Raw genomic sequence first — 26,827 nt, 5'->3', positions numbered from 1 at the left:
ATGGAAAACTGGTCTAGGTTCCTAGATGCTTTAATCTGAAGCCTTATCCTGTGCCTTTCTCCCATCCTCATGTTCTTATTCCTCAGCTTTACAGTAGTGGATGAAGGGAAGCCAATACACGTTCCCCAAGTTCAGCACCATGGGAACGTCTTCTTCTGGAACCATTCCCGCAAGAAGAATGATCAAAATGGATCATTCCTGGCTCTGCCTCTTCAGGATGCATATATGAGGATCTTTGGGGTCATGGCTGTTGACACCCTAAGAGATCCCCAGAAAATAAACATCTTCCTACCTCATGAAATCAGATTCTATCAGGTCAGTCATAGAAGAATTCTTCAAGAGCAATGGTAGGATGGCCTCTCCTTCTATACTTTTTATTTATTTATTTTTTATTTTATTTTATTTTATTTTTTTCAGATGTATATCATATTTCAAATTCTGTGTACATTACATCATGTTCACCACCCAAACACTAATTATAGTCCATCCCTCACATGTGAGCCTAATCACTCCTTTTGCCCTTCCCTCTCACCCCTTCCCCAATGGTAACCACCAGTCCAATCTCCAATGCTATGTGGTTTTTTTTTTGTCGTTGTTTTTATCTTCTACTTATGATTGAGGTCATATGGTATTCAACTTTCTCCCTCTGACTTATTTCACTCAGCATAATACCCTCAAGGTCCATCCATGTTGTCACAAATGGCCGGATTTCATCATTTCTATGGCTGAGTAGTAGTCCATCGTGTAGAAATACCACATCTTCTTTATCCATTCGTCCCTTGATGGGCACCTAGGTTGCTTCCATGTCTTGGCTATTGTGTATAATGCTGCAGTGAACATAGGGGTGCAAGTATCTTTATGCCTTTGTGTTTTCAAGTTCTTTGGATAAATACCCAGCAGTGGAATAGCTGGATCATATGGTAGATCTATCCTTAATTTTCTGAGGATACTCCATACTGCTTTCCATAGTGGCTGCACCAGTTTGCACTGCCACCAGCAGTGAACAAGGGTTCCCTTCTCTCCACACCCTCTCCAACATTTGTTTTTTCCTGTCTTGTTAATTATAGCCATTCTGACCGGAGTGAGGTGATACCTCATTGTAGTTTTGATTTGCATTTCCCTGATAGCTAATGATGTTGAGCATCTTTTCATATGCCTGTTGGCCATCTGTATATCTTCTTTGGAGAAATCTCTGTTCAGATCTTTTGCCCATTTTCTAATTGGATTGTCAGTTTTTTTGTTGTTGAGCTGTATGAGTTCTTTGTATATTTTGGATATTAACCCCTTATCTGATATATGGTTTGCAAATATCTTCTCCCAATTGTTAGGTTGTCTTCGTTTTGTTGATGGTTTCCTTTGCTGTGCAGAAGCGTTTTAGTTTGATGTAGTCCCATTGGTTCATTTTTTCTTTTGTTTCCCTTGCCCGGTCAGACATGGGACTTGAAAATATGCTGCTCAGACCAAAGTCATAGAGCATACTGCCTATGTTTTCTTCTAGAAGTCTCACGGTTTCAGGTCTTACATTCAAGTCTTTAATCCATTTTGAGTTGATTTTTGTGCATGGTGTAAGGGAATGGTCTACTTTCATTCTTTTGCCTGTGGCTGTCCAGTTTTCCCAACACCATTTATTGAAGAGACTCTCCTTTCTCCATCGTATGCTCTTGGCTCCCTTGTCGAATATTAGCTGTCCATAAACCTGTGGGTTTACTTCTGGGCTCTCAATTTTGTTCCATTGATCTGTGTATCTGTTTTTGTGCCAGTACCATGCTGTTCTGGTTACTATGGTTTTGTAGTATAATTTGAAATCAGGGAGTGTGATACCTTCAGCTTTGTTCTTTTTTCTCAGGAATCCTTTGGCTATTTGGGGTCTTTTGTTGTTCCATATAAATTTTAGGATCCTTTGTTGTATTTCTCTAAAAATGTTGGAACTTTAATAGGGGTTCATTGAATCTATAGATTGCTTTAGGAAGTATGGACATTTTAACGATGTTCATTCTTCCAATCCAAGAGCACGGAATATCTTTCCATTTCTTTGTGTCTTCGATTTCTTTCAACAATGTTTTATAGTGTTCAGTGTACAGATCTTTCACCTCTTTGGTTAAGTTTATTCCAAGGTATTTTATTCTTTTTGTTGCAATTGTAAATGGGATTGTATTCTTAATTTCTCTTTCTGCTACTTCGTTGTTAGTGTATAGAAACACAACTGATTTTTGTACATTGATTTTGTATCCTTTATTATTTCTAAAAGCTTTTTAGTGGACTCTAGGGTTTTCTAGATATAAAATCATGTCGTCTGCAAAGAGTGACAGTTTCACTTCTTCTTTTCCAATGTGGATCCCTTTTATTTCTTTTTCTTGCCTGATTGCTCTGGCTAGGACTTCCAATACTATGTTAAATAAGAGTGGTGACAGTGGGCATCCTTGTCTGCTTCCTGTTCTTAGAGGGATAGCTTTCAGTTTTTCTCCATTGAGAAGGATATTTGCTGTGGGTTTATGGCCTTTATTATGTTGAGGTATTTTCCTTCTATACTCATTTTATTTAGAGTTTTTATCATAAATGGATGCTGTATCTTGTCAAATGCTTTCTCTGCATCTATTGAGATGATCATGTGATTTTTATTCTTCATTTTGTTAATGTGGTGTATCACGTTGATAGATTTGCGGATGTTGAACCATGCCTGCATCCCTGGAATGAAACCCACTTGATCATGGTGTATGATCTTTTTAATGTATTGTTGTATTCAATTTGCTAGTATTTTGTTGAGGATTTTTGCATTGATGCTCATCAGTGATATTGGCCTGTAATTTTCTATTTTTGTGTTGTCCTTGTCTGGTTTTGGTATCAGGATAATGTTGGCTTCATAGAAGGAGTTAGGAAGCCTCCCCTCCTCTTCAATTTTTTGAAAGAGTTTGAGAAGGATAGGTATTAAGTCTTCTTTGAATGTTTGGTAGAATTCACCAGGGAAGCCATCTGGTCCTGGACTTTTATTTTTGGGGAGGTTTTTGATTGCTGTTTCAATCTCCTCACTGGTGATTGGTCTATTCAAATTTTCTACATCTTCTTGGTCCAGTTTTGGAAGGTTGTATGTTTCTAAGAATTTATCCATTTCTTCTAGATTATCCAATTTGTTGGCGTATAGCTTCTCATAGTATTCTCTTATTATCTTTTGTATTTCTGAGGTGTCTGTTGTAATCTCTCCTCTTTCATTTCAGATTTTATTTATGTGAGCCTTCTCTCTTTTTTTCTTGGTGAGTCTAGCTAAGGGTCTGTCAATTTTGTTTATCTTTTCGAAGAACCAGCTCTTGGTTTCATTAATTTTTTCTATTTTTTTTTTTTTAGTCTCTATTTTGTTTATTTCTGCTCTGATTTTTATTATTTCCTTCCTTCTGCTGATTTTGGGCTTTGTTTGTTGTTCTTTTTCCAGTACCTTTAGGTGCACTTTTAGATTGTCTATTTGGGATTTTTCTTCTTTTTTGAGGTAGGCCTGAATTGCTATAAACTTCCCTCGTAGAACTGCTTTTGCTGTATCCCGCAGATTTTGGCATGTCATGTTTTCATTTTCATTTGTCTCCAGGAATTTTTTTATTTCTTCGTTGATTTCTTCATTGACCCAATCATTGTTCAGTAGCATTTTGTTCAGTCTCCACATTTTTGTGGCTTTTCTGGTTTTCTTTCTGTAGTTGATTTCCAGTTTCATACCTTTGTGATAGAAAAGACGCATGGTATTATTTCAATCTTCTTAAATTTATTGAGACTTGTTTTGTGGCCTAATATGTGATCAATCCTGGAGAATGTTCCATGGGCATTTGAAAAGAATGTGTATTCTGTGGTTTTTGGATGGAATGTTCTGTATATATCTACTAAGTCCATCTGGTCTAATGTGTCCTTTAAGGCCGGTGTTTCCTTATTGATCTTCTGTTTGGATGATCTATCCATTGGTGTAAGTGGAGTGTTAAAGTCCCCTACTATTATTGTGTTACTGTCTATTTTTCCTCTTATGTCTGTTAATAATTGCTTTATATATTTAGGTGCTCCTATGTTGGGTGCATAGATATTTACAAGTGTTATATTTTCTTGTTGGATTGTTCCCTTTATCATTATGTAGTGCCCATCTTTGTCTCTTATTACAGTTTTTGATTTAAAGTCTATTTTGTCTGATGTAAGTATTGCTACCCCCGCTTTCTTTTCTTTGCCATTTGCATGGAATATCTTTTTCCATCCTTTGACTTTCAGTTTGTGAGTGTCTGTAGGTCTGAAGTGTGTCTCTTGTACGCAGCATATACATGGGTCTTGATTTTTTTATCCAATTGGCCACCTGATGGCATTTGATTGGAGCATTTAGTCCATTGACATTTAAAGTAGCTATTGATAAATATGTATTTATTGCCGTTTTGTCACTTTTTCTTTTTTCTGGGTGTTTTAGTAGTTCTTCTCTGTTCCTTTCTTTTTCTCTTGCTCTCTTTCCTTGTGGTTTGATTGCTATCTTTAGTGATTGTTTGATTTCTTTTGTCTTAATTTTTTTCCTGCTTGTTATAGGTTTCTAATTTGTGGTTACCATGAGGATCCTATTTAATATACTATGCACATAACAAGTTTATATTGAGTAGATAGACTCTTTAGCTTGACCTCTTTTTAAAAGCTCTACTTTTTCTCTCCCCTCCTCCCACATTATATGTTTTTCACATCATATATAGTCTTTTGTTTAGTGTGTGCCTATCCATTACCCTCTTATCATTGAAATAGGTGATTTTAGTACATTTGTCTTTTAACCTTCATATCTTCACAGGTAGTTGATCTGCTGCCTTTACTATATTTTTACCTTACAAGTGATTTTATTGCCTGTTTTTTGTTGTTGTTGTTGTTTTGGGGTTTTTTTGATAATTTTTTTTATCTCTTTTGTGGTCATTGCTTTCCCACTTAAATAAGTCCCTTCAGCATTTCTTGCAGAACTGGTTTCTTGGTGATAAACTCCTTTAATTTTTGCTTGTCTGGGAAGCTCTTTATCTCTCCTTCCATTCTGAATGACAACCTTGATGGATAGAGTATTCTTGGCTGTAGGTTTTTTCCTTTTAGCACTTTAAATATGTCGTGCCATTCTCTTCTCACCTGTAGGGTCTTGACTGAGAACTCCACTGATAGCCTGATGGGCTTCCCTTTATATGTCACTTGTGGCCTTTCTCTTGCTGCTTTTAGGATTCTCTCTTTGTCTTTAATTTTGGACATTTTGATTATAATATGTCTTAGTATGGGCCTCTTTGGGCTTCTCTTGTTTGGAGCTCTCTGTGCTTCCTGAACTTGGATGTCTGTTTCCTTCCTCAGGTTCAGAAAATTTTCCTCTATTATTTCTACAAATAAGTTTTCTGCCCCTTTGTCTCTCTCTTCTCCTTCTGGGACCCCTATAATCCGAATGTTAGCACGCTTGATATTGTCCCAGAGTTCCCTTACATTGTTCTCATTCTGTCTAATTCTTTTTTCTCTTTTCTGTTCTGCTTGGGTGATTTCCTCTAGTTTTTTGTCTAGCTCGCTGATCCATTCTTCTGCTTCCTCTACTCTGCTATTGAGTCCCTCTAGTGAATTTCTCATTTCGAGTATTGTATTCTTCATTTCTGATTGTTTTTCTTTTAACATCTTCCAGTTCTTTGCTGATGTGCTCATTGTGTTCATCCATTCTTCTCTGCGTATCTGTGAGCATCCTCATGATATTTTGTTTGAATTCTTTGTCGAGTAGGTTGCTAGTTTCTGTTTCACTTAGTTCTTTTTCTGGGGTTTTGTACTGTTCCCTTGCTTGGAAAGTATTCCTTTGCCTCCTCATTATGCCTCTTTCTCTGTGCTATTTTCTTTGTATTAGGTGAGTTGGCTATGTCTCCTGATCTTGGAGAAGTGGCCTTATGTATGAGATGCCTTATGAGGCCCAGCAGTGTACCTCCCTCTCGTCACCAGTCCATAAGAACCAGGAGTGACCCCTTTGTGGGCTACTTGTGTCCTTCTGCTGTGGCAGGGTTGCTCCCACTGCAGGTACCCAGGGAGTCTGATCTTTCCTTCCCTGGCCAGCTGTTTGTAAATCCGGTTTGGGGAGCCTCAGCACTGTTGGCTACAAAGTCTATCAGCACACTCTTATTGCAATTGTCCTCTTAATTGGGTTGGTGCCCAGTGTAGCTAGTTGCTAGGCTCAGGGGCTACAGTTTGATAGGCCTGAGGCCAACAAGGCTGTTGTCAGTTCTCTTAGGAGTGCAGCTGAGTGGGGCTAGCCCTTGGCATGGGGGCACTCAATTGTTTCAGGCTTTGGAAGGTGGGGCTGATCCTTTTTATGGCTATTTGTGAAGCATAAGTCTTCTGCCGCTGATAAGCCTCACCCTGCACAGGACCACATACACTGTCAACACAGTCCGGGTCTGTGCATACTTCCCAACCCCCTGGAGGGTACCCCAACACCACACTGCAGAGGCCCCCACCGCTCCCCCAGTGCCCCCCACAGTTCACCTGGTCCTCACACAGGCCCTGCCCCACAGAGGCAGACACCCTGGCCTGCCTGTAGAGGATCAAGGCACTCAGTCAATGCAGGCTGAAAAGTAGCCTGATGGCTTGCTGTTAAGTGGGGCCAGTCCCTAGGGCGGGTTGCCTGCCCTGGCTGAACTGGATTAAATCTGTGCCTTAGTGGGTGTGGCAGACCCCTGGGCTAACAGCCCAAGGGATGCACCTCAATGGCCCCCACCTGTGTTCCAGTGTCCATATCAGCACGACTGGACCAGCTCAGAACAATGGCCCCCACCAATGTCTCAGTCTCCGGAGAGGTCCCTCCTCTCACCAAGATGCCCCCAGAGCCCACCAGGTGAGTCTTGTTTCACCAAAGGGCTGTCAGCCTTCTCTCTGGTGATTTTAGGTTGCTGCAATGAGTGAGTTTGTGCGTGTGCCCTTTGAGACCCGGGTCTTTTCTGCTTTTGGCCGATAGCTTTTCTGGGGGTGTCCTCTCTGTAGTTAATAGCCAGCAAAACCAGACAGTAAGACCCCCATCTCAGTTGGGCTGAGTCCGAAGGATGCTTATAGCAGTATTGCCCCCGCTCCAGACCTCACTCCTCCAGGGAGGGCTGCGTACCTTAGGGTGGCTCCCACCTGGCCAGCTGAGAAGCTCCACTGCTCCCAAAGGTGGCTTTTTTCCTCTCCGGCTGGAATTACTGCCTCTTCTGCCTTCGTCAGGACTGTCCCTTGTCGTGGGGGTGCTTTTTATCCAGTTTTCAGTTTTCAATCCAGAGTAATTCTTCCAAAAATTGTTATAACCTGGTTGTGTTAGTGGGAGGAGGCGAGTTCAACGTCTGCTCACACCGCCATCTTGACGAGATCTCTCTCCTTCTATACTTTTTAAAAAACAAAAGGTGAAATCCGAGGAGAGTAAAGCTATGTATATAGATAGTGTCATCATGTTTGTTCCTGTTCCCTGTGTGTATGTATCAGTCTTTGGAGAGGTTCCCCGTTACACATGGAAGGACTCTCAGCCTCACTTGCACATTTCTGGGAAGATTGTTAATATATGTCCCCTTGCATTAATCCTAGGAAGAGCATTTTATGCTGTAGAACTGAAGTCCAACTATTAGACCACTAACTAAGAACCACAAAGTAGGAATGAACTTTTAGAAGGGACATGTTTATGTTTCATTAATTATAGTATCTAGAAATTCTTAGCTCTTTCCCCAAATGGCGTTAAATATGACATGCATTCTGATAGCTCTTGATTTCAGCATTAGAATTTTTGAGGATTAAGAATGAAGGAAAAAGCCTAAATGTTTCTTGAGTATTCATGTTTGCAAATTAGGTCACAAAAAGGATGGGCACTTTTAAGACCATAAAATAACTGGACCATTTCTACGAGCATTTTAATTTAATTTTATGAATAGAAATTGCAATGAAGGAAGATTGAAAGCCTTTATGGAGGCAATGGATTGAGATATAGCAGCAATCAGGTACTGGCGATGCCCTTTTCATTTGTTCCCCTGTAAGACTCTGGCTCTTTCTATCTACTTTTATTTTCAATTTTCTCTTCCCACCTACCGGATCTATAACTGAGGAAAGTTGTAGAATCTTTCTCTCTGTACATCTTTTTAATAATAAGATTTAATCACATCTGATATAAGAATGATGTGAAGATATTATGAAGCAAAATGGAAGAGTATGGAGTTATCAGTAGGTGAACTAAAATAGTCTTGTTAGGGAACATGTCAAAATGAATTATAAATTGACTGTCTAGTCCTTGGAGGTAAAGGCTCCTGGGTTACCCTAAGATACTTTGGGTACTAATATAAAATACATATATTTTTGAGGAATTTGTGGTTCCTTGAGTTTCTTGATGATAAGACCACAGATGAGCTCTAAGGACTTCCTATCCCTTCTCTGTGGAACAGGCTCTCTTTATGACTATAAGAAGACTGTGTGATCTAGTATGTTGCAGGTCTTGGAAGCCCGCACATCCTGTACTGCTGATCTGATGACAGTAGTCATGTAAAGAAGCAGATATTAATATTGCATCAGATCAGGGTAGCTCCTACCCATCTGCCCAAGGCTGGCATTAGTTCTTGGCCTTTAAACATTTTTTCTCATTTCAAAGTTTGCCTTGTTCTTCTGACACTGTTCTCTGATAGCACAGATCACAAATTTCCCTGGATGATTATCAGGAAACATAGTAAGTTATGTGGATCTTGTGGTAGATCTTTCCTTACACCTTTGATTTCTTGATGATCCTTTTTTCACAGTAGAATTTGGAACACTGCATTTTGAGAACTGATGAATAATTAGTAGGGAGTAGATTATTTTTAATTAGAAAGATAATCTAATCCATGCATTACTAATTATTTTGTTATTTTAAAAAGAAAAAGGCTATTTAAATTTTCTGTCTCTACAGGGTGTTGCCAATGCCTTTAGTGCTGCCTATCACTACGTCCACAGCCGGGAGCACATCCTGCATGTTGTGATCACTGGCATCGGCTGGCTCTATGACGTCACACCTAGCATCTCTGCCATCACTACGTACTTCATTGAGCCTAGCCCAGAGCAGGTAGGCAAGGCCGGGCAATGTAAGACCTACTCAGGGTAACAGAATTTCTAGATGTTATTGTCTTGCTAATATTTCAAAACTATGTATAGTCAGCTATTAGGCTAACTGGGGACATATTTCCCATGATGCCAACTCAAGATCCTTGGTTGTGAGTGGCAGAAATCCACCTCAAACTGCCTTAGGCAAAAGGGAGAATTGATTTACTTATGTGACCAAAATGCAGAAAGGGCAGGAAGGAGTCAAGCTGGCTTCAAAGATGACCAGATCCAGGGATTCAATACTATCAGGGCTTTCTCATGTTCTTTCTCTCCCCAGTTCCGCTGTTTGCTTCTCTCTGCACATTAACTTTGTCCTTCTGGCTAAAGATGGGCTTTCTCCACAGGGCAAGCCAGATGCTTAGTAACTAGAGAAGAATCTTTCCTTCTTGTTCCAATTTGGAAAACATAAGAAAGAAAACTCTTTTTGATCTGTTTCAAGATATGCTCCCCTGGCCAGGGTGGGGAGTTTACAGTAACTGGCAGCCACCACCATAATCATATGGGTGAAGTGGGAAGGGATGAAGCACTGCTCTTTTGGAAAGACACAATTACATCACACCAATTCTTTTTTTAAATGCCCCCTGTCTATAAAGTGATGAGTTTTTGCTGAATGTTTGCTTTGCTTCTTTACACTTAGTATTAATGTTAGGACTTTTCATATGATGAGAATGGATGGAAAGGTGCCTTCCTTTCAAGAAGGCTAAACAACTCTACATGGTGCCTAATTAGGTGGTGGCAGCACCTTGGTTGTCTCCCAGTCAGTTGGCTTGCCCTCCACAGGTGCCTCTCCCCTTTCCTGCTGGCTTCTTTTCCTTCCTGCCTGCCAGGCCCCTGCTTCCCTTCCTCAGTGGTTAGACCAAACTGACGAGTCCTTGTCCAAAGAGGGCAGAATCACGGAGCTCTCTGATGGGGTGATCAGGCCAAGGAGGTGGAGAACACCTAGACATGGGTGCTGCTCCCGGGAGTGGGAGCCTCCAAGTGCCCTCGAAACTGTGGTGGACTACCCAGCGTGTATGTGTGTGCGGGGGCAGGGGGGGATGCGTGAGGACCATTTAGTGTGAGGGGCAGACTGCAGTTGCAGTGGGCCTGAAGTGTGTAGTGTCTAGGAAGGATTCCTCTTGGCCAGTGTCTCACCATACTTAAGCACCACCTTATGGGGCCTCAAGGGAAACGACACCTGGGGCACCATGGAGAAGGTTAAAATTGCCCATAGCAGTCAGCAAGAAGCATGGCTTTAGGGGCGTGTAGTTTCAGAATCACAGTGCTGAGGAGACGACCACAAAGGTTTCAATGCGTCTGACCCAGGGCCATCTTATGGAGGTGGAGATCATCCCCAAAGGGAAGAAGGGAGGAGAGCAGGACCACTCAACACCAGGGCCTGAGTAGGTTCACAGCAGGGCAGAGACCACCAGTACAGCTTGACCAAGGCTGTAGTCAGGGGTTTGTCCTAGGGGGAAGACACTACGGTGAGGTTTTTGTGTTAAAAATGGCTGAGAGTGGCTGGAGGGATACCTTTTTTCAAGCACTCAACTATGGTAACTTCGTAAGCCTCCGCCTTCCTTTTCTGCAGCCCCTCCAGATCTACTGTCCTCTCTTCTCCAGCCTGCTCTGTGCCTCAAAAAGTAGACTTAATCAATGGGCTCCTTGGCCTTTTAGCTTCTGCTTAGGTTTGTCCACTGAGAGGCACCAATAGGAGATAGGAGATTGAGGCTGGAGTATTTATGCTTTTGGTTCGCTGCCAAGTTGCTGTGGGTTGGTTGTGATCTTCCTCTAGAGGCCACTGTACCTTTAGTCAAGTGGCCCTCTCCATATAGCTGCCTTCTCCAGGTTCTGGTAATTGCTTCCTCTCCTTCTCTTTTCAGGCTAAGAGTGGTAACAGCTTCCCATTGTTACTAGGCCTGAAATTCTAAACACTGCCATGCCTTCATAAATAGCCTCTTTATTAAACTCTTCAAATTTCCTAGTTCTGTTTCCTCTGACACCCTGACTGACACAAATTATAAAGTAGATTCTGAGATACTCCCCCTCCCCTCATGCTGAGGTTCCTCTAAGGTACAGAGTCATGGAGGAAAAACAATTCTTGCTTGTTGACAACACCTATAGGAAAGTAGGATATCCAAATTCTCTTAGGCATGAAACTCAAGCTATCTATTTTATTATGAATAATAAATATTATTATTATTTAGTTAGTTTATCACCCAAAAGCACCTATGTCTAGCTATTTCTTTGGAGTAGTGAATTTGCTAAATAGATAACTGTGGTAGGCAGAATAATGAGCCTGTGAATATGTTACCTTAGTGGCAAAAAGGACTTTGCAGATGTGATTAAGAATAAGGGCTTTGAGATAGGGAGAGTAGCCTGGATTATCCAGGTGGGCTCAATCTAATCATATGAGTCCTTGAAAACAGAGAATGTTTGCTGAAACTTTTTCCCTGAAAGATGAGAGAATGGGAGAAGAGTCAGAGAGATGTCAGTGTGAGAAAGATTTGACACCCATTGCTGGCTCTGAGATATACAGGGCTGTATACAAAGACCAAAGGTCTCTAGCAGCTAAGGGTAGCCCCCAGCTGACAGCTGGCAAGCAAACCAAGACTCAGCCTTTTATTTCCCTGAGGTCTTCGAGAGAGACAAGTGGCTAACACATGTGCCTAGTTTGCTATCTAAGTCATATCGATGTAGGCTGTTGAAAAAACAAAAGCAAGATATTAGCCAGGGATTTCTGCTTTCAACTTCATCACTTTTCTTTTCTAAGGCAATAAAGACTTTCTGCTTGAATGAGAAGGAAGAGGTGATGGGGGAGACTATCAGGAGGAGGAAAAATACAATACTACAATTAATGTTTCTCATCTCACCATGCATAATAGAAAGCAATTTTTTTTCCTACCTCAGGGGCTTCAAAAATGCTGTTATTCTCTGTGGAACACTCTCCCCACTTTACCTCATCACCCTTAGGTCCCACATGAAGTAAACTACAAACTTTACCAAGGGACATAAAGTTTTTTTATAAAGTAGGTCGTATCATGATTTTTTTCACAAGAAGACCATTTTTAAAAAATACAATTTCTTCCAAAAATTATTTATAAATTTAACAAAATTCCAAGAAAAATCCCCAAGTGATTTTTTTAATTGACCAAATGATTTTAATCTTCATTGGAAGGAAGAACAAATGCATGAGAATAGCTAAGAAAATCAAGAATGAGAGGGAATTTACAATCTTGCTCTAGGGAATGATGGCTAAAACGACACCAAAGGTTGAAACAATTAAGGTCAGGTTGATACTTTGACTACTGTAGAACTTTCTTACACCAAAATTACAGACAAAATAAATTGCTTTTGACAAACTGGGGGGAAATCGCCATGTATCTGACAAATGGTTAACACTATTGTACACAAATCAGTGACGTTAAAAAAAAAAATCCAAAATCCAAAAGAAAAATAAGCAAAGGACAAGTCTATTAAAAAAAAACAAAACTCGTGCAAATTGTCCATCACATATGGAAAAAATGTTCAATTGTTCTCATAATGAAATAAGTACAAAATTAACTAAAAGATAACTTTTTACTGACTAAATTGAAGAAGAGTTTTTTAAACTATAATTTGAAATGTCTGTTAGACATCTAAGTGGAAATATTAAATAGGCAGTTGGATATACGAGCTTAGCATTTGAGGAGAAATCCAGGCTAGTGAATAAATGGTATTTAAAACCATGAGACTGGGTTACACAACATTGTGAATGTAGTTAATGCCACTGAATTGTACACTTATGAATCGTTAAAATGATATTATACCATGTATATTCTACGAAAATAACCAAAAACAAAACAAAAAGCCATGAGACTGAATGGGATGACTAAGGGAATCAGTGAGGATAGAAAAAAAGTCTAAGGTCCGAGTCCTGAGGCACTCTAAGTGTTTGGAATCGTGTGGCTCAAAATTCTATCGACCTCAACCTATAGTATGAAACACATTTTATGTCTGACTCCTTACAAACACTTACACACACACTGGCGTGCGTACACACTTAAAACAGAAGTTTTACCAAACAATGCATACTTGTACTACATGTGATGTTTTCTGAGATTTTTCTATTCTATTTTATTTCATGCTTTAAAAAAAATGTTTGTCAGGGGCCGGCCCTGTGGCTGAGTGGTTAGGTTTGCATGCTCCACTTCGGCAGCCCAGGGTTTAGCCTGTTTGGATCCTGGGCATGGACATGGCTCATTGGGCCATGCTGAGGCAGCGTCCCACGTGCCACAACTAGAAGGACCCACAACTAAAATATACAACTATGTACCAGGGGGTTTCGGGGAGAAAAAGGAAAAAATAAAATCTTCAAAAAACAAAAATGTGTCAAAAGAGAAAAAAGTAAAAGAGGATAAATGCTAGAGGTAAATAATGTATAATAAGCAAGGTGGGAATGAATAGATGTTGGAAAGGGAAAGGAAAAAAAATAACAAGCCAGTAGCAGAAGAAAGAAAAGGGGAAAAATATAATTGCTGCTCTTTATCTAAACAGTTTCCTAGGAAAGTTTAAGTAGGAGTGATTATCTCACTGCTGAATAATTGCTGAAGCATTTGCTGAGTTTATAGTTTCCTGGTCAAGTAAAAGTAAATGAAAAACAAGCTTATTTTCAGGCATATTATGATGAGCCCCTTGTTTTCTATATTATGCTTCTGGTCTAACAGCAGAAGTGGTCAATTTACACAATTTGGGGGCGGGGGGAACAGGAGAGGAATTGTTTGGTTTTAGCTAAAGATTTAAGCCTAGAAACACAGTCATAGTGAGATTCTAAAAACACTTATCAGTCTGGTATGTATAACACCAAATAACAAGCCATGGAAGAACAAATTAGGAAAGAAGCTAGAAGCCCAATTTTCATGTGAGGTAATCTTTACGGTTTGCTAAGTATTCTGTTGAGAACATTTCATCTAAAGATTGGGTAGAATGCTTGAGGTCAAGGAGTGCAGACGCAAGAGAAAAGTTTCATGTTACAAAGCAGCTGTCCTTCCAGCACTGTTCCTTGTGGAGCCCCTGTGGGTCCTATTGTCATAGTTTCCCTTTTAATCAAAGAATTCATTTTTAAAGGTGGGCATAAAAACCCCTCTTTACTTCTCCCAACTGAATTTTTTCTTTCCTACAGTTTAGTGTATTTTACAGAATATGTTAATATTACTTTCTTATTAACAAACTAGTGTACGGGGGGAAGAGATTTCCTCTACCAACTATAGGTCCTTCTGGCCAGGCTATGAATTAAATTCGCATGAGACAGAACAACAGGAGAAAATTAAACAAAGCTTTATAACATGTATACAGGGCAGAGACCCAGGAAAACTGAGTAACTCACCAAAATGGCAGAAGTGCTCATCTTAAATACCATCTTCAGCTACAGACAAAGGATGTTGGGGGTGGGGGGACTCAGTTATGGGAGATTACCAGAAAAGTACAGTAAATGAGAGTAAGGTTATTCTGCAGATTTAAGTCCTTGCCTTCTGCATTAAGAATTTTTAGAGATAAGGTCATCCTCCCTCTTCTTTCTGGTACAGAGTGGGAGACACCTTTACAGATGGAGATTTCCCTTACAAATGTAAATATCTCTTACAAAGGGTAATTTTCTACTTTTCAGAGTTTCTCTCATGTCTGCAGTTTTTAAAAGTAACCAGCCCGAGGGGCTGGCCCCGTGGCCGGGTGGTTAAGTTCGCGTGCTCCGCTGCAGGCGGCCCAGTGTTTCGTTGGTTTGAATCCTGGGCGAGGACATGGCACTGCTCATCAAACCACGCTGAGGCAGCGTCCCACATGCCACAACTAGAAGGATCCACAACGAAGAATCTACAACTATGTACCGGGGGGCTTTGGGGAGAAAAAGGAAAAAATAAAATCTTAAAAAAAAAAAAAAGTAACCAGCCCGAAATAATCCTCATGCCAAAGAGACATACCTTGGGGTGGCCAATTCCAGTCCCCTACACTAGTCTCTACCAAAAAAAAAGTTGACCAAGACTCATTAGTCCAAACTCATCAAATTGTGTACATTAAATATACGCATTTTTTAATATATCAATTATACCTCAATAAAGCTATTTTTAAAAAGACATGAAAATATTTTTATAACCCATATGTAGGTTATAAGTTACAGTCTGAAAACCTCTTAGAGGTGAAGGAGACAAAGAAAAAGAAGCAAGGAGAATGAGAGAAGTATTTAGTGAGGTAGGAGGAAAACCCGGAGAGATTGGTTTTCCAAAAGCCAAGTGAAAAAAGTATATCCAGAAGGGACTTGTACACGGCATCAAATGCTGACGAGAGGTGGAGGAAGATGAGGATTAGGGATCAACCAATCTATTTGACAAGGAGAGAGTCACCAGTAACCTTGACAAGAACAGTTTTAGTGAAGCAGTAAAGACAAAGGCCTCAGTGGAGAATATTTTTTATTGTACTTAATTTCTTTGAATTTTCTGCATTTTCCAAATGTTCTACAATGCACTTTTAACATCAGAAAAATAATATAAACACAATTTTATCACAGTTATAAAAAATAGCTTGGTGCATTTAAAAGAATCTTGCATTTTGAAAATTTCCTCTTGTGGAACACCTCATTCCTTAATGGTACTGAATAAGTAAAAATGTCACTGTACTTCAAACTAGAGCTCATCTAAACTTTTCTAATTTTTTCCCTGTTTGTCCTCAAAAGCTTTAATGAGAATACGAGGTCTAATTATTCTTCCCTGTAATGAAATCTCTTTCTCTTTTCAAGGATTCAGACTACGTTTTACGCAATATGATGGTTACAGGGCCCCTAGGCCTAACAGAAATCCACAGGAATCCTCCTATCATCTTCAGGAAGACATGTATCTTTAGGTATGAGACACATCTTCGTGTCTGTTTTGTTTGACTGCCAGAACACACCCTTCCTGGTATGACAGTAGATCTGAGTGACACAGCTTTTGCCTCTTAGTATGTACACACTGACTCTCATTCTGATTGAGTTTTAAAGAAAAATTCCTGTCTGCATGGGACATATTAACTCCTTCCCCCTCAAGTCCTTTCTAAAACAGATTTCATTGGTATTTTATATTAAGATTCCATGTTTTTAAGCATGATAGTGTTTTATTTTCTATGATTTTCTTATAAACATGAAATTCACCAAAACCCACCAGGAATGTGAAAAATACATCCACATCACTTATCAGAGCTCATCTTAATGTTAGCTAGCCTGTGAACATGTATTTTTTAGTTAAAGAAGACAAGGTGGGGCAAAGAGAATGTTGTCTTTAATAAGTACCTAGTTCTAGATTACTCTGAATGCCTCCCACCTGTGGAAGGCAAGGAACACTATTAAACTGTTGACAGATGCAAAACAGATCTTAGCTGAGAACACACCTATTGCAAAAGGGACAAACTGCTTCTTAGAGGGTCAGTGTAGTTGAGTAGGCAGTAACCTATTTGGGACTGTAGGATAATTTGACATTTAAGTACCTATGTTAATTAAATTTTAGTTTGGCCTCATACCAGAATGGTCATTCAGTTTTAAGCTTTTTTCCACATAGTTGTTCCCTGTGCTGGTCAAGAGTTTTACTGGAGTCCTTGTTACACCCAGACTCATACTTTGGATTCCTGAGTGTAACTCAGAGCAGGTGTCTTTTGAGGAACTCTGTTGACCAATCAGCTTTATTGTTATGCCTGGAAGGTTTAGCGTGATGCATCATTACTGTGGTTATCATAAAGACACAAAGTGGTGGCTCAGCAGCACGGAGGGGTGGGAATAGCAAAGGGAGGACATAATCCTACCTGTCATTATGGGATTGATATTATAAACCATAAATGTGCTTTTTGAGGCTATGCAAAGCACCAACATTTTTACAAATACCTCACAGGAATGACATCTCAATATCAGTGTAAATAGGAAAAGAAGAAAATAGATGAAAAGAGATGTGTCTATACCTCAGTAGAGAAAGAAGCAGCCACTGCATTTCTGTGAAAACCTCAGGCCCCTTACTGAAGCAGATATTGTCGATGCCCTGTCCAGATTCCTGATATAGCTTTGGCACAATTTGCCTTCCAGAGCTCCCCTTGGGATCAGGCTGAGGCTAGACTTCACCTGAAGTCACATTCTTCCTTGGCTTCTGCCCCTTCCCTGTCCTGCTTTCCTCAGATCCTTACACGTTCTCCTGAGAGCACTCCCTCAATCAATTATTTGCATAAGCACCCCTGTCTCAGGCTCTGCTTCTAGGGAACCTGACCTAACACACTCATCGTTCCCCTAGGCATTCAACCAATACTTATTGGAAAATATGTAAACAAAAAACGAATACCTTCAGATAAGTGGAAGTACAGTAAAGACAATAAAGCAGAGGATCATGGTGGAGCATGACTCAGGAGCTGCGGATTGCATGGTCAGGGAAGGCTTCTCTGTAAGGAGATGGATGAGCTGAGGGAGAGAGTCCTCTGAAATCAAGGAGGGGAGGGGTCCAGGCAGATGAAATGACAACGAGGGCCAGTGTGGTTAGAGTGTAATAGGCACAGAAGAGAGCAATCCAATATATTTGGGTGCAATGTCATGAACAGGCTGATGTTTTATATCCTTATGCTTATTTGGTTTTGATTTCAGAGATTTCCTCTTTAAGTGTACAGACAGTTCAGAAGTTGTTTTGGCCTCTGTCTGTGGAGAAAACCACCTAGCAATTCCACTTCGCGAGAGAACAGGAGAGGCTTTGGGAGTTCTCGATTTTAACATTGGCAAGAGTAGGATGTTGTTGTACCGAGAATTTAAAGATCTTCAGAAAATGATAAAGGTGATCCAAGCTGCCTGCTATCAAATACTCGGCGAATTATCTGGAGAAATAAAGAAAAACTACATCTTAGGTATTGTGAATGTGGCAACAGTCTGGATCATGGGTTTAATAAGTTTTGGGGAAAGCATAGACAATGAAATGAAGGATGCATTTTATAAAATGAATTGTTATAATATACAAATCTTTCCACATGAAAGGAATTCCCTCATGCAGTCTTGGGCTGATGAGTATGGTCTATAAATGAGAGCAACGGGTAAGGAATCACATTTTCTTGGCAAGAATCATATGGTTTTAGAACTGGAAGGACTCATAAAGGCAATATAGAACCAGCATTTATTAAATGCTGCATCATGTATCAAGCACTTTAATTACATTCTTTCAGTTACTCCTTACCATCACTCTGTGAGGCGAACGGTGATACCCTATTTTACAGGTGAGGAAAGTCAAGTTCAGAGAAACAAAGCAACTTGCACAAATCACACAATTAACAAGTGGTGAAGGCTGGATTTGCACCCCAGTTTGGGTGCTCTTTCCACTATATCAGACAGCATCAACTCATTGGAACCTCTCGTTTTACAGATAAAGAAGCGAAAGCCCCTCATAGTAAAGGTCTAATAGCAAGCTAGTGGCAGAGCCAAGACCTGACCCCGATCCTTGTGATTTCACATCCCCTAGGCTACTCTTAGCACAAAACCAGTGTGGGCAGAAGGCAGGGAAGAAGGAAGCATAGAAACCTTTGGCTACCTGGAATGGAGTGAATAGAATTAGAAGAGTAACACTGTGTGCGGTTAAGCTGAACATTTTCTAGCTATTACACAGGTGGGATAAGGAGAAAAAGAAAGAAGAAAATGTATGTCTTTTGAACGTCCACTATGTGTAAGGCCTGAGGCTAAGCGCTTTTACTTATATCATCTCATTTAACTCCCACAGTTCACCAGGGAAGTAGGGATCAGCCCCATTCTCACAGAAAAGGAAAAGGAGCTTCAGAGAGACAACAGAACTATAAGGGGGAGAGTAGATTTTCAAACTGAGGTCTGACTCCAAAACCCAAGTTTTCACCTTTCCTCAAAGCCTCTTTCTGTGAGCTTCACCAGGTGTAATTCTATTTCTGCCTTTTGATTTCATGACTAGAGGAACTAACATTGTTTAAAACCATGGGATATGAAAAAGTAATGTGTGGGGGCCAACCCAGTGGCATAGTAGTTAAGTTTGCACACTCCACTTCAGGGCCCAGGGTTCGCTGGTTCAGATCCTGGGAGCAGACCTACACACTGCTCCTCAACCCATGCTGCAGCAGTGTCCCGCATACAAAGTGGAGGAAGATTGGCACAAATGTTAGCTCAGCGACAATCTTCCTCAAGCAAAAAGAGGAAGATTGGCAACAAATGTTACCTCAGAGCTAATCTTCCTCGCCAAAAAAAAAAAAGTAATATGTGTACTGAACAACAATGTGGGATGTCATTCTGTTATTCCAGAGATTGAACAGGCAGGAGAAGTCCAGCGAGCAGGAGTTCTCTTCTTCCGAATCATGCTGAAGGAGCTGCAAGAAAGCCTCCAACTGCTTACCTCCATGGACTTTGTATCTCTCTTGCTCTATGATTATAATCCTCCAAGAGAGTCGAAATCTCCACCGGACAGCAAATCCCAGGAATTAGAAGCCAATGCAAAATTAGTACATGACATCCTAATAGCGGTTATCTTATTCTTTCATCCAGAGTTGGAATCATCAGGTGACTTAGAAAATTGGGATAAGTGTAAACTGGTAAGTTTTTTTTAAAGTACTCTTTTTATTGAAGAATAACTCACACAAGTTTAGGTCATAAGCATACAAGTGTAAGAATTTTTACACAATGAACATTTGTAACTAGACTCTAGATCAAGAAACAGAACATTAGTGGCATCCCAAAAGCCCCTCTTTGTACCCTCTCCCATCACCCCCCCCCCCCCCACACACACACACACACACACATACTCACCCTGAGGCTGACCAGAATCCTGACTTCTAACGCCTTGGATTGGTTTTACTTGTTTTAAAATTTGTACCAATGGAATTACGTAAACTGATGAGTTTGGTACTCTACTTCCACGTGCTGGTGCTCCCATAACTTCTGTTCTTTGTTTACAGTATGTTAACAGATACTTAGTGGAGAATGTCTGTGCCTTTGATCCAACTGCTAAGCATGTGAAAGTTAATTTACAGCTCATTGATGAATATATCAGAGGTAAATTTCCACTGAATTATGATCTAAATCTATACTAACAGCAATAAAACACAGTTGTAATCCAGATGTTTTTATTAGAATGAAGCAAGTGGCTAATAAATTCATTTTTTAGCAAAAAAAATAGTTCTGATTATAGTCTCCTAAAAGGAAGGACACTGTCTATAATCCACTGCATTCTGGAATGACTGTCTATACCACACATATGAGAATTCAGAAGCACATCTATCTCCAAGTTATTGACTACATTTGCTTTATTTATTAAAAAACAAAAGTGAATAAGGGTTGCGGTGAAGATAGGAAACAAGTATATTTAGCAAAAAGGCTTTATTATCTTTGGTTTCAATGAAGAACTCAAGAAAATAAGAGCTCATGAGTCTTTATAGACTAGTAATGTAGAGTTTTTGGAGGAGGGCAATCAGCAGGAATTGAGAGCAGCGAGGCTCCCAGGCTGAAGAAGGCGATGAGCTCTTTGGCCACAGAGAATCGGCCACATACAAGAGTAAAATATACAAGCACTCATTCCCCCATGGATGTGTATTACCCCATCAGAGACCTCAGGTCATTTATGTGAATGGAACAGTGAGGAATAAATTTAAAGTTTGTTTCTCTTTTGTTTCTCATGAAAAACTAATCATTAATCAGGAAAATAGCTCTGTAGAAGTTGCTCACTAAACCTGCCCCTCCCCTCCCCCTCTCCTACTCTCCATGGAGACTCTGGACCAAGTCAGAAGGGTATCTGGACTCCAGTGATACATATATCAAGCTGAGAGGCTCAGAACCAGAGAGACTCCCAGGACAAGAGGAAGGCAAAGGCAACCCAGAGGAAGACAACCACGCTCCTCACGGTGTCTGTGGCAGCAAAAGCACGTCGCACAGGGGAAGCAGGTAGCAGTGAGCCAGGGTAGATGGATGAGAGAGAGATATCTGGCCTAGGAAGGTGAGATACTCCCCTAAGTTTGGGAGTCCTAGAGAATAGGAGAGAGCCTGAGATTCAAATAAAAGTTAACATGAGTTAACGTGGACTATGAGTGATGTAAAGATTAGGAGTTCTATTTGGAATGGATTCTACTGGAGCCTCATAGCTCTGGGCTGACTCACAAGAGCCTCTGGATTCATAGGTGTTATAGGGATCACTTCTTCTAGGTGCTATTCAAGGGAAACAGCAACAACAAAAATGAATACTTGTTCACTACACACTTGTATATACTTGGCCTATACGTGTTCACTGTTCACTGAGAACTTAAAAAATCCAGAAGAAATGTTTTCTATCTCAGTGCCTAGTTGCTGATCTTCCCTCTGGAGTAGATTTAGTCCTTACCATGAGCCCTAGCACCCCTCCTCCATTTGTGACTAGTTTGTCTAGTTGACATTCTCCCTGAGCCCCTATCCACTTTGGTCCCCACCCAACCTGCCAATCCCTTGGCCTAGAGCCAGACCCTGCTGCTAAGGTCACTTGTGTCCTCTGAGACTGATGCTCCCCTTCTTGGGCAAGGACTCAGGCCCTCACCAGTCCCTCTGTCAGACAGGAGCTGTGGTTGAGGAGCATGCTCCTCCACTCTCTACCTTGTAGCTGTGTTCAGGAATTGGCTCTCAGCCCTTAACAAGCCCATCCCCAGACAAAGGCATCTTCTGTGGCATTGCACCAATGCTTCAAGAGAATCTCTTCAGGCTCCACCTCTGATTTGCCTTATCAGAGCTTCCTCCTCTTGCCATGTAAAGCTCCTTTGTTTCAGAAAACATGCAAATTTCTGTTTCCTCTGCTTGCCCCTACTTTGAACCGTGCTAGCTGATTCCTGAGCAGCCTTGATCGCCAATGCTCCCCACCACTTTCTCTTTTCCAACAGTGTCCTCAGGTGGCAGGAATTCCAACTGCAGTTAACAGAGCTGGATTCAGTCAGAAGCCAATAGTCCCTAGGCTCCCCTGCCACTACCACCAAGCCTTGAGCATTATCACAGTCTCTGCAGCAATCAAGAAAGTTCGTAGGCCACCCAGATACCAACCCTCTCTCTTTCAGATGCAATTGTTTCAGGAAATTCTAAGCTCCCAAATTGGGGAAAGGACGGGGAACTCTTTGGATTACCTTTCTGTTTGTGCCAAAAAGAGAGAAGTCTTCTGGCATGGAAATCTGTTGCTCAAAGTTTATCTGAGCCTTCTAGCAGTATTAAGGCTCTTACTCAATGACCTCACCCTGTATGAAATGCCACCAACAATATCTGTAGGTTCTGCTCAGAATGAGGAGGGACTGTTAGCATAGCTCCTAACCCACCAAGCCTTCCAAACTAATGCTTTTGCCTGGAAGATAGAATTACGGCTGGTGATTTGCCTACACTTTCTTGGGCTTCTGCTGTCAACTCTCACCTCACTTCATTCTAGTTCTAGAGAAGCGTATTTTTGTGTGTGTGTTTAGAAAAGGTATGCTTTATTTTTTTCCCAGTTTTATTGAGATAATGACATAAAACATTATATTAGTTTAAGGTGTTACAACATAGTGATTTGATGTATGTATATATAGTGAAATGATCAGTACAATAGGTTTAGTTAACATCCATCACCTCACATAGTTACTAACTTTTTTTCTTGTGATGAGAACTTTTAAGGTCTACTCTCTTTGCAACTTTCAAATATACAACACAATATTGTTAACTATAGTGACAAGGCTGTACATTACACTCCCAAACTTCATTTATCTTATAACTGGAAGTTTGTACCTTTTAATCACCCTCACCTAATTTCCCCATCCCGCAATCCTCACCTCTGGTGACCACCAATCTGTTCTCTGTTTCTGTGAGTTCAGTTTTTTTAGATTCCACATAAAAGTGAGATCAGACAGTATTTGTCTTTCTCTGTCTGACTTATTTCACTTAGTATAATGCCCTCAAGCTCCATCCATGTTATTGCAAATGGTAAGATTTCCTTCTTTTTTATGGCTGAATAATGCTCCATTGTGTATATATATATGTCACATTTTCTTTATCTATTCATCTATAGATGGATATTTAGGTTGTTTCCTTGTCTGGGCTATCGTAAATAATGCTACAATGAACATGGGGGTGCTGATATCTCTTCAAGATAGTGATTTCACTTCCTTTAGATATATACCCAGAAGCAGAATTGCTGGATCATATGGTAGTTCTATTTCTACGTTTTGAGGAACCTCCATACTGTTTTCCATAATGGTTATACCAATTTACATTCCCACCAACAGTGCACAAGTGTTCTATTTTCTCCACAGCCTTGCCAACGCTTGTTATTTCTTGTCTGTTTGACAATAGTCATTCTAACAGATGTGATATGCTATCTCATTGTGGTTTTGATTTGCATTTCTAGAAAGGGATATTTTGTATTCTGGTGGAATTCCAGGCAGTTGTGTCCCACTATTAGATTGAGGCAGTCATCTGTGAAGGAGCATTGGGCAGCTTTGTTCAGCAGGCTGGGCTTCCCAAGGCTGTGCCATTGCATGTGAACCTTGCTGACACACTTCCCTATGGGGGACCGAATGACTCCAGTGACCACTCCCAGACAGCTGTGCCTGCAATAGCACATAAATAGCCTGCAACCCTCTGTCACTCTACCTAAAGTACTCCCAGTAGTTGGCTTCTTCTCCTTGAAGACTCATGACCAGACCACCTTCTCAAGGATCTGTTCTTCCTACTCTACTTTGGACCTCTACAGCCAGCCTCACCTGGTCTTTTTCTAGGGTGCTCCATACCTTCCCAAGTTCCCCTGCCAGGGGCTTTGGACAGATGTTGTCTACTAGAAACTGTTATCAGATCGAGAGGCAGGAAAAGCTGTCTCCTACCACAAGTGTGACCAGAATCACTTTGCTATGTAGAACCTGTATTTCTTCCAATTGGCCATACTTCCTCCCCACGCTTAAATCCAAGGGTCTATATGTCCACAGACACTAGTCTCAGCAGGAGTTCCCCAGGCCCTCCACTTTTCCTGCAAGAGCCCCAGGCCTCCTCCTCTGCCAAAGCCGCCAGAGCCTCAGTGCTGTCACTCTCTACAAAGAAACTCACCAGCTTCCTCAATAAAACACCATCATGATCCTCTGTGGATGACCATGGAGGGAGAGGAGATGCCCAGCCTTCAGGAGAAAGGACTGCTGGACTCACAGCCATGATTAACTCTTGTCCTCAAGATTGGAGATCTTTCCCTAAATGCTACTGCCACTGCCATCGTGGCTCAAGCGAGTTCTGTCTCCATCCCTCTCCATTCCAACACTACACAGCTGAAGATCAGACAGGAACCTTTCACAAGATTCTACCAACCATCCAGAAATAACAAATGTGAATACGGCATAGAACTGAATCTGCAACCGTGAGGATGTGCCTGGTTCTTTTAGAGGAGTCAGAGTGAAATGGACAAGACACCAAGAACATTGTTTTGTCCTACTAATTTGGACCCTCTGTATACTGCCATTGGCTTAGATTCAGTTACAGTTCTCTACCACCTTTTTGCATCTAGTCTTCTTGGGCGGTGGTCATTTCTGGGACTCGTTGGCTCCTACTTGTAGGAAAAGAGCTGCTATCAGTTAGACCTGGTTCAACAGGGAGCCTAGAGTGTGTCATTTATGAGTGGCTCACCGATTTGAGGCTCTAGAGGAGGAAACATCCGTTGGGTTTTAGAACAGATTCCCTTTGTCCTGGCAAGAACCTCTTAAAGGGCCCTTTTAGTTAAGATATTGGACAAGTACTCACTCACACGCTCTTCGGGAGACTATTTTGGGGTTTGGAAAGGACCTGGAGCCTGGATGCTTGATTCATTTCCCATGCATGCTGACCTCTTCCATTTTCAGTCGAAGTCATCCCGGAGGGAAAAAGAAAGAAAGAAAGAGAGAGGGAGGGAGGGAGGGAAGGAAGGAAGGAAAGAAGAAAGGGAGGGAAGGAGAAAGAAAGAAAGAAAGAGAGAGAGAGAGAGAGAGAGAGAGAGAGAGAGAGAAAGAAGGAAAGAAAGAAAGAGAAAGAGAAAGAGAAAGAAAGAAAAAACAACTCAGCAAGTCTTTCTTTCCTTTATCACTTTTTTTTTTTTTTTTTGGTGAGGAAGATTGTCCCTGAGCTAACATCTGTGCCCATCTTGCTCTGTTTTGTATGTGGGATGCCGCCTCAGCATGGCTTGATGAGTGATGTGTAGGTCCGTGCCCAGGATCCTAACCCACGAACTCCAGGCTGCAGAAGTGGAGCATGCAAACTTAACCACTATGCCACCAGGCCAGCTTCATTTTTTATTTTAAATTTTAAAGTTTCCCAACAGTAGTTATTGAATTAAGAGAATAACTAAAATGGTTTTATTTGTCTAGGTAACATCACTGCTGCTTTGATAACTGATAAAGGCTGTTACAAATCAGTTTAGTGAGAACATTTTTTCTTTTAAAGATTTTATTTTTCCTTCTTCTCCACAAAGCCCCCAGTACACAGTTGTATATTTTTAGTTGTGGATCCTTGTAGTTGTGGCATGTGGGATGCCGCCTCAGCATGGCTTGATGAGCACTTCTAAGTCTGCACCCAGGATCCGAACCGATGAAACCCTGGGCTGATGCAGCAAAGCACACGAACTTAACCACTCGGCCATGGTGCTGGCCCCCAGTGAGAACATTTTTATATTTAAGGCAAAAGTATTTTTCAAGTTTCCTTGACACTCATATTTTTTTTCATTTCAGTGGATGTTAAAACAATCTTTTATCCCAAAGGATTATAAAAATTATATTTTTTATTAAAGTGCTTTAAGAGGTCAAAAGAACTAAAAGGCTTCTAACAAAAGAAGAGTCACTAGCCCATCCCTCTTGTCTCATCTCACTCTCCCAGGTTGCCCTCACCAAAGGCAATTCTTTCTGATTCTTTTGACTGTTTCTTCTGGTATTTGCACATTTCTATATTTCTAAATCATGCAGTATTGCTAACTTTCGATTAATCAATGTTACCCTTCACAGGTGATTTCCTCATTATAGGTGAAAGTCTGGTTCTGTTACACCACCATTCTCTTACCTTATCCTCCAATGTAATTATATTAGGATTTGGGGTTAAATCAAAATACAAGGTTTACATGATTTTGCCTATGCAAATATTATCCACAGCTGAGCATCGTAGGACAATTTGATTGCTCCTTTTTTACTTTTTGTTTTTCCCGAAGTAAATAATTGCCTTTTATTTTTAAAAAATTGTTTCGTTTTCTTTGTACTTCTTGATAATCCCCACCCCTTCCATTTGTCTCTCCGTATAATTTACAAAAATGTCAGTTCTATCAGGTAACTTTTTCAATTCCAATTTCATTTTTTCTTGAAGCCATCCATCTAGAGATCTTAATTTCCTTTTTATCTAGGGTTATTCCCCTGGCCCAGATCTACTACACAGCTGCCTTTCTGAAATTCATTTTGCCACTATCATAGGAATTTACTTTGCCATTCTCTGGGTTCATTCTTTCTTGGTCTACTCCCATGTTTTACTGGAGGTAGCGTATCTCCAGTAGTTTTCTGAGAAACAGTACCTGAATGGTAAATTTTCAAGACCTTTCATGTCTGAAAATGTTTTTATTCAACTCTCAAATTTGATTTATAGCTTACCAGGGAGTATAATTTTGAAGACATCGCCCCATTGTCTTTTTTCAGAAATTGAGATATAATTCACATGCCACAAATTTCACCATTTTATTCTATTTTATTTATTTTATGATTCTTTTTCCTTTTTCTCCCCAAAGCCTCCTGGTACATAGTTGTATATTTTTAGTTGTGGGTCCTTCTAGTT

The 26,827-nt window shown here is 40.6% G+C and overlaps 1 protein-coding gene across 1 annotated transcript in view; it reads left to right on the top strand.

Annotated features, from left to right (window-relative positions):
* Positions 1 to 26,827, top strand: part of EFCAB5 (EF-hand calcium binding domain 5) — a 143,131-nt gene that overhangs the window by 110,010 nt on the left and 6,294 nt on the right. The window contains exons 18-23 of the mRNA XM_046675528.1: positions 87 to 315; positions 8,891 to 9,043; positions 15,827 to 15,930; positions 17,681 to 17,934; positions 19,340 to 19,626; positions 19,990 to 20,086. Of these exons, the coding sequence (XP_046531484.1) occupies positions 87 to 315; positions 8,891 to 9,043; positions 15,827 to 15,930; positions 17,681 to 17,934; positions 19,340 to 19,626; positions 19,990 to 20,086 (1,124 nt within the window). The remainder of the gene's footprint in view (positions 1 to 86; positions 316 to 8,890; positions 9,044 to 15,826; positions 15,931 to 17,680; positions 17,935 to 19,339; positions 19,627 to 19,989; positions 20,087 to 26,827) is intronic.

The sequence above is a fragment of the Equus quagga genome, chromosome 11 (assembly GCF_021613505.1).
Source record: "Equus quagga isolate Etosha38 chromosome 11, UCLA_HA_Equagga_1.0, whole genome shotgun sequence".
NCBI lineage: Eukaryota > Metazoa > Chordata > Mammalia > Perissodactyla > Equidae > Equus > Equus quagga.
Note: the sequence above shows the minus strand (reverse complement) of the source record. Positions and strands in the feature narration are given on the sequence as shown.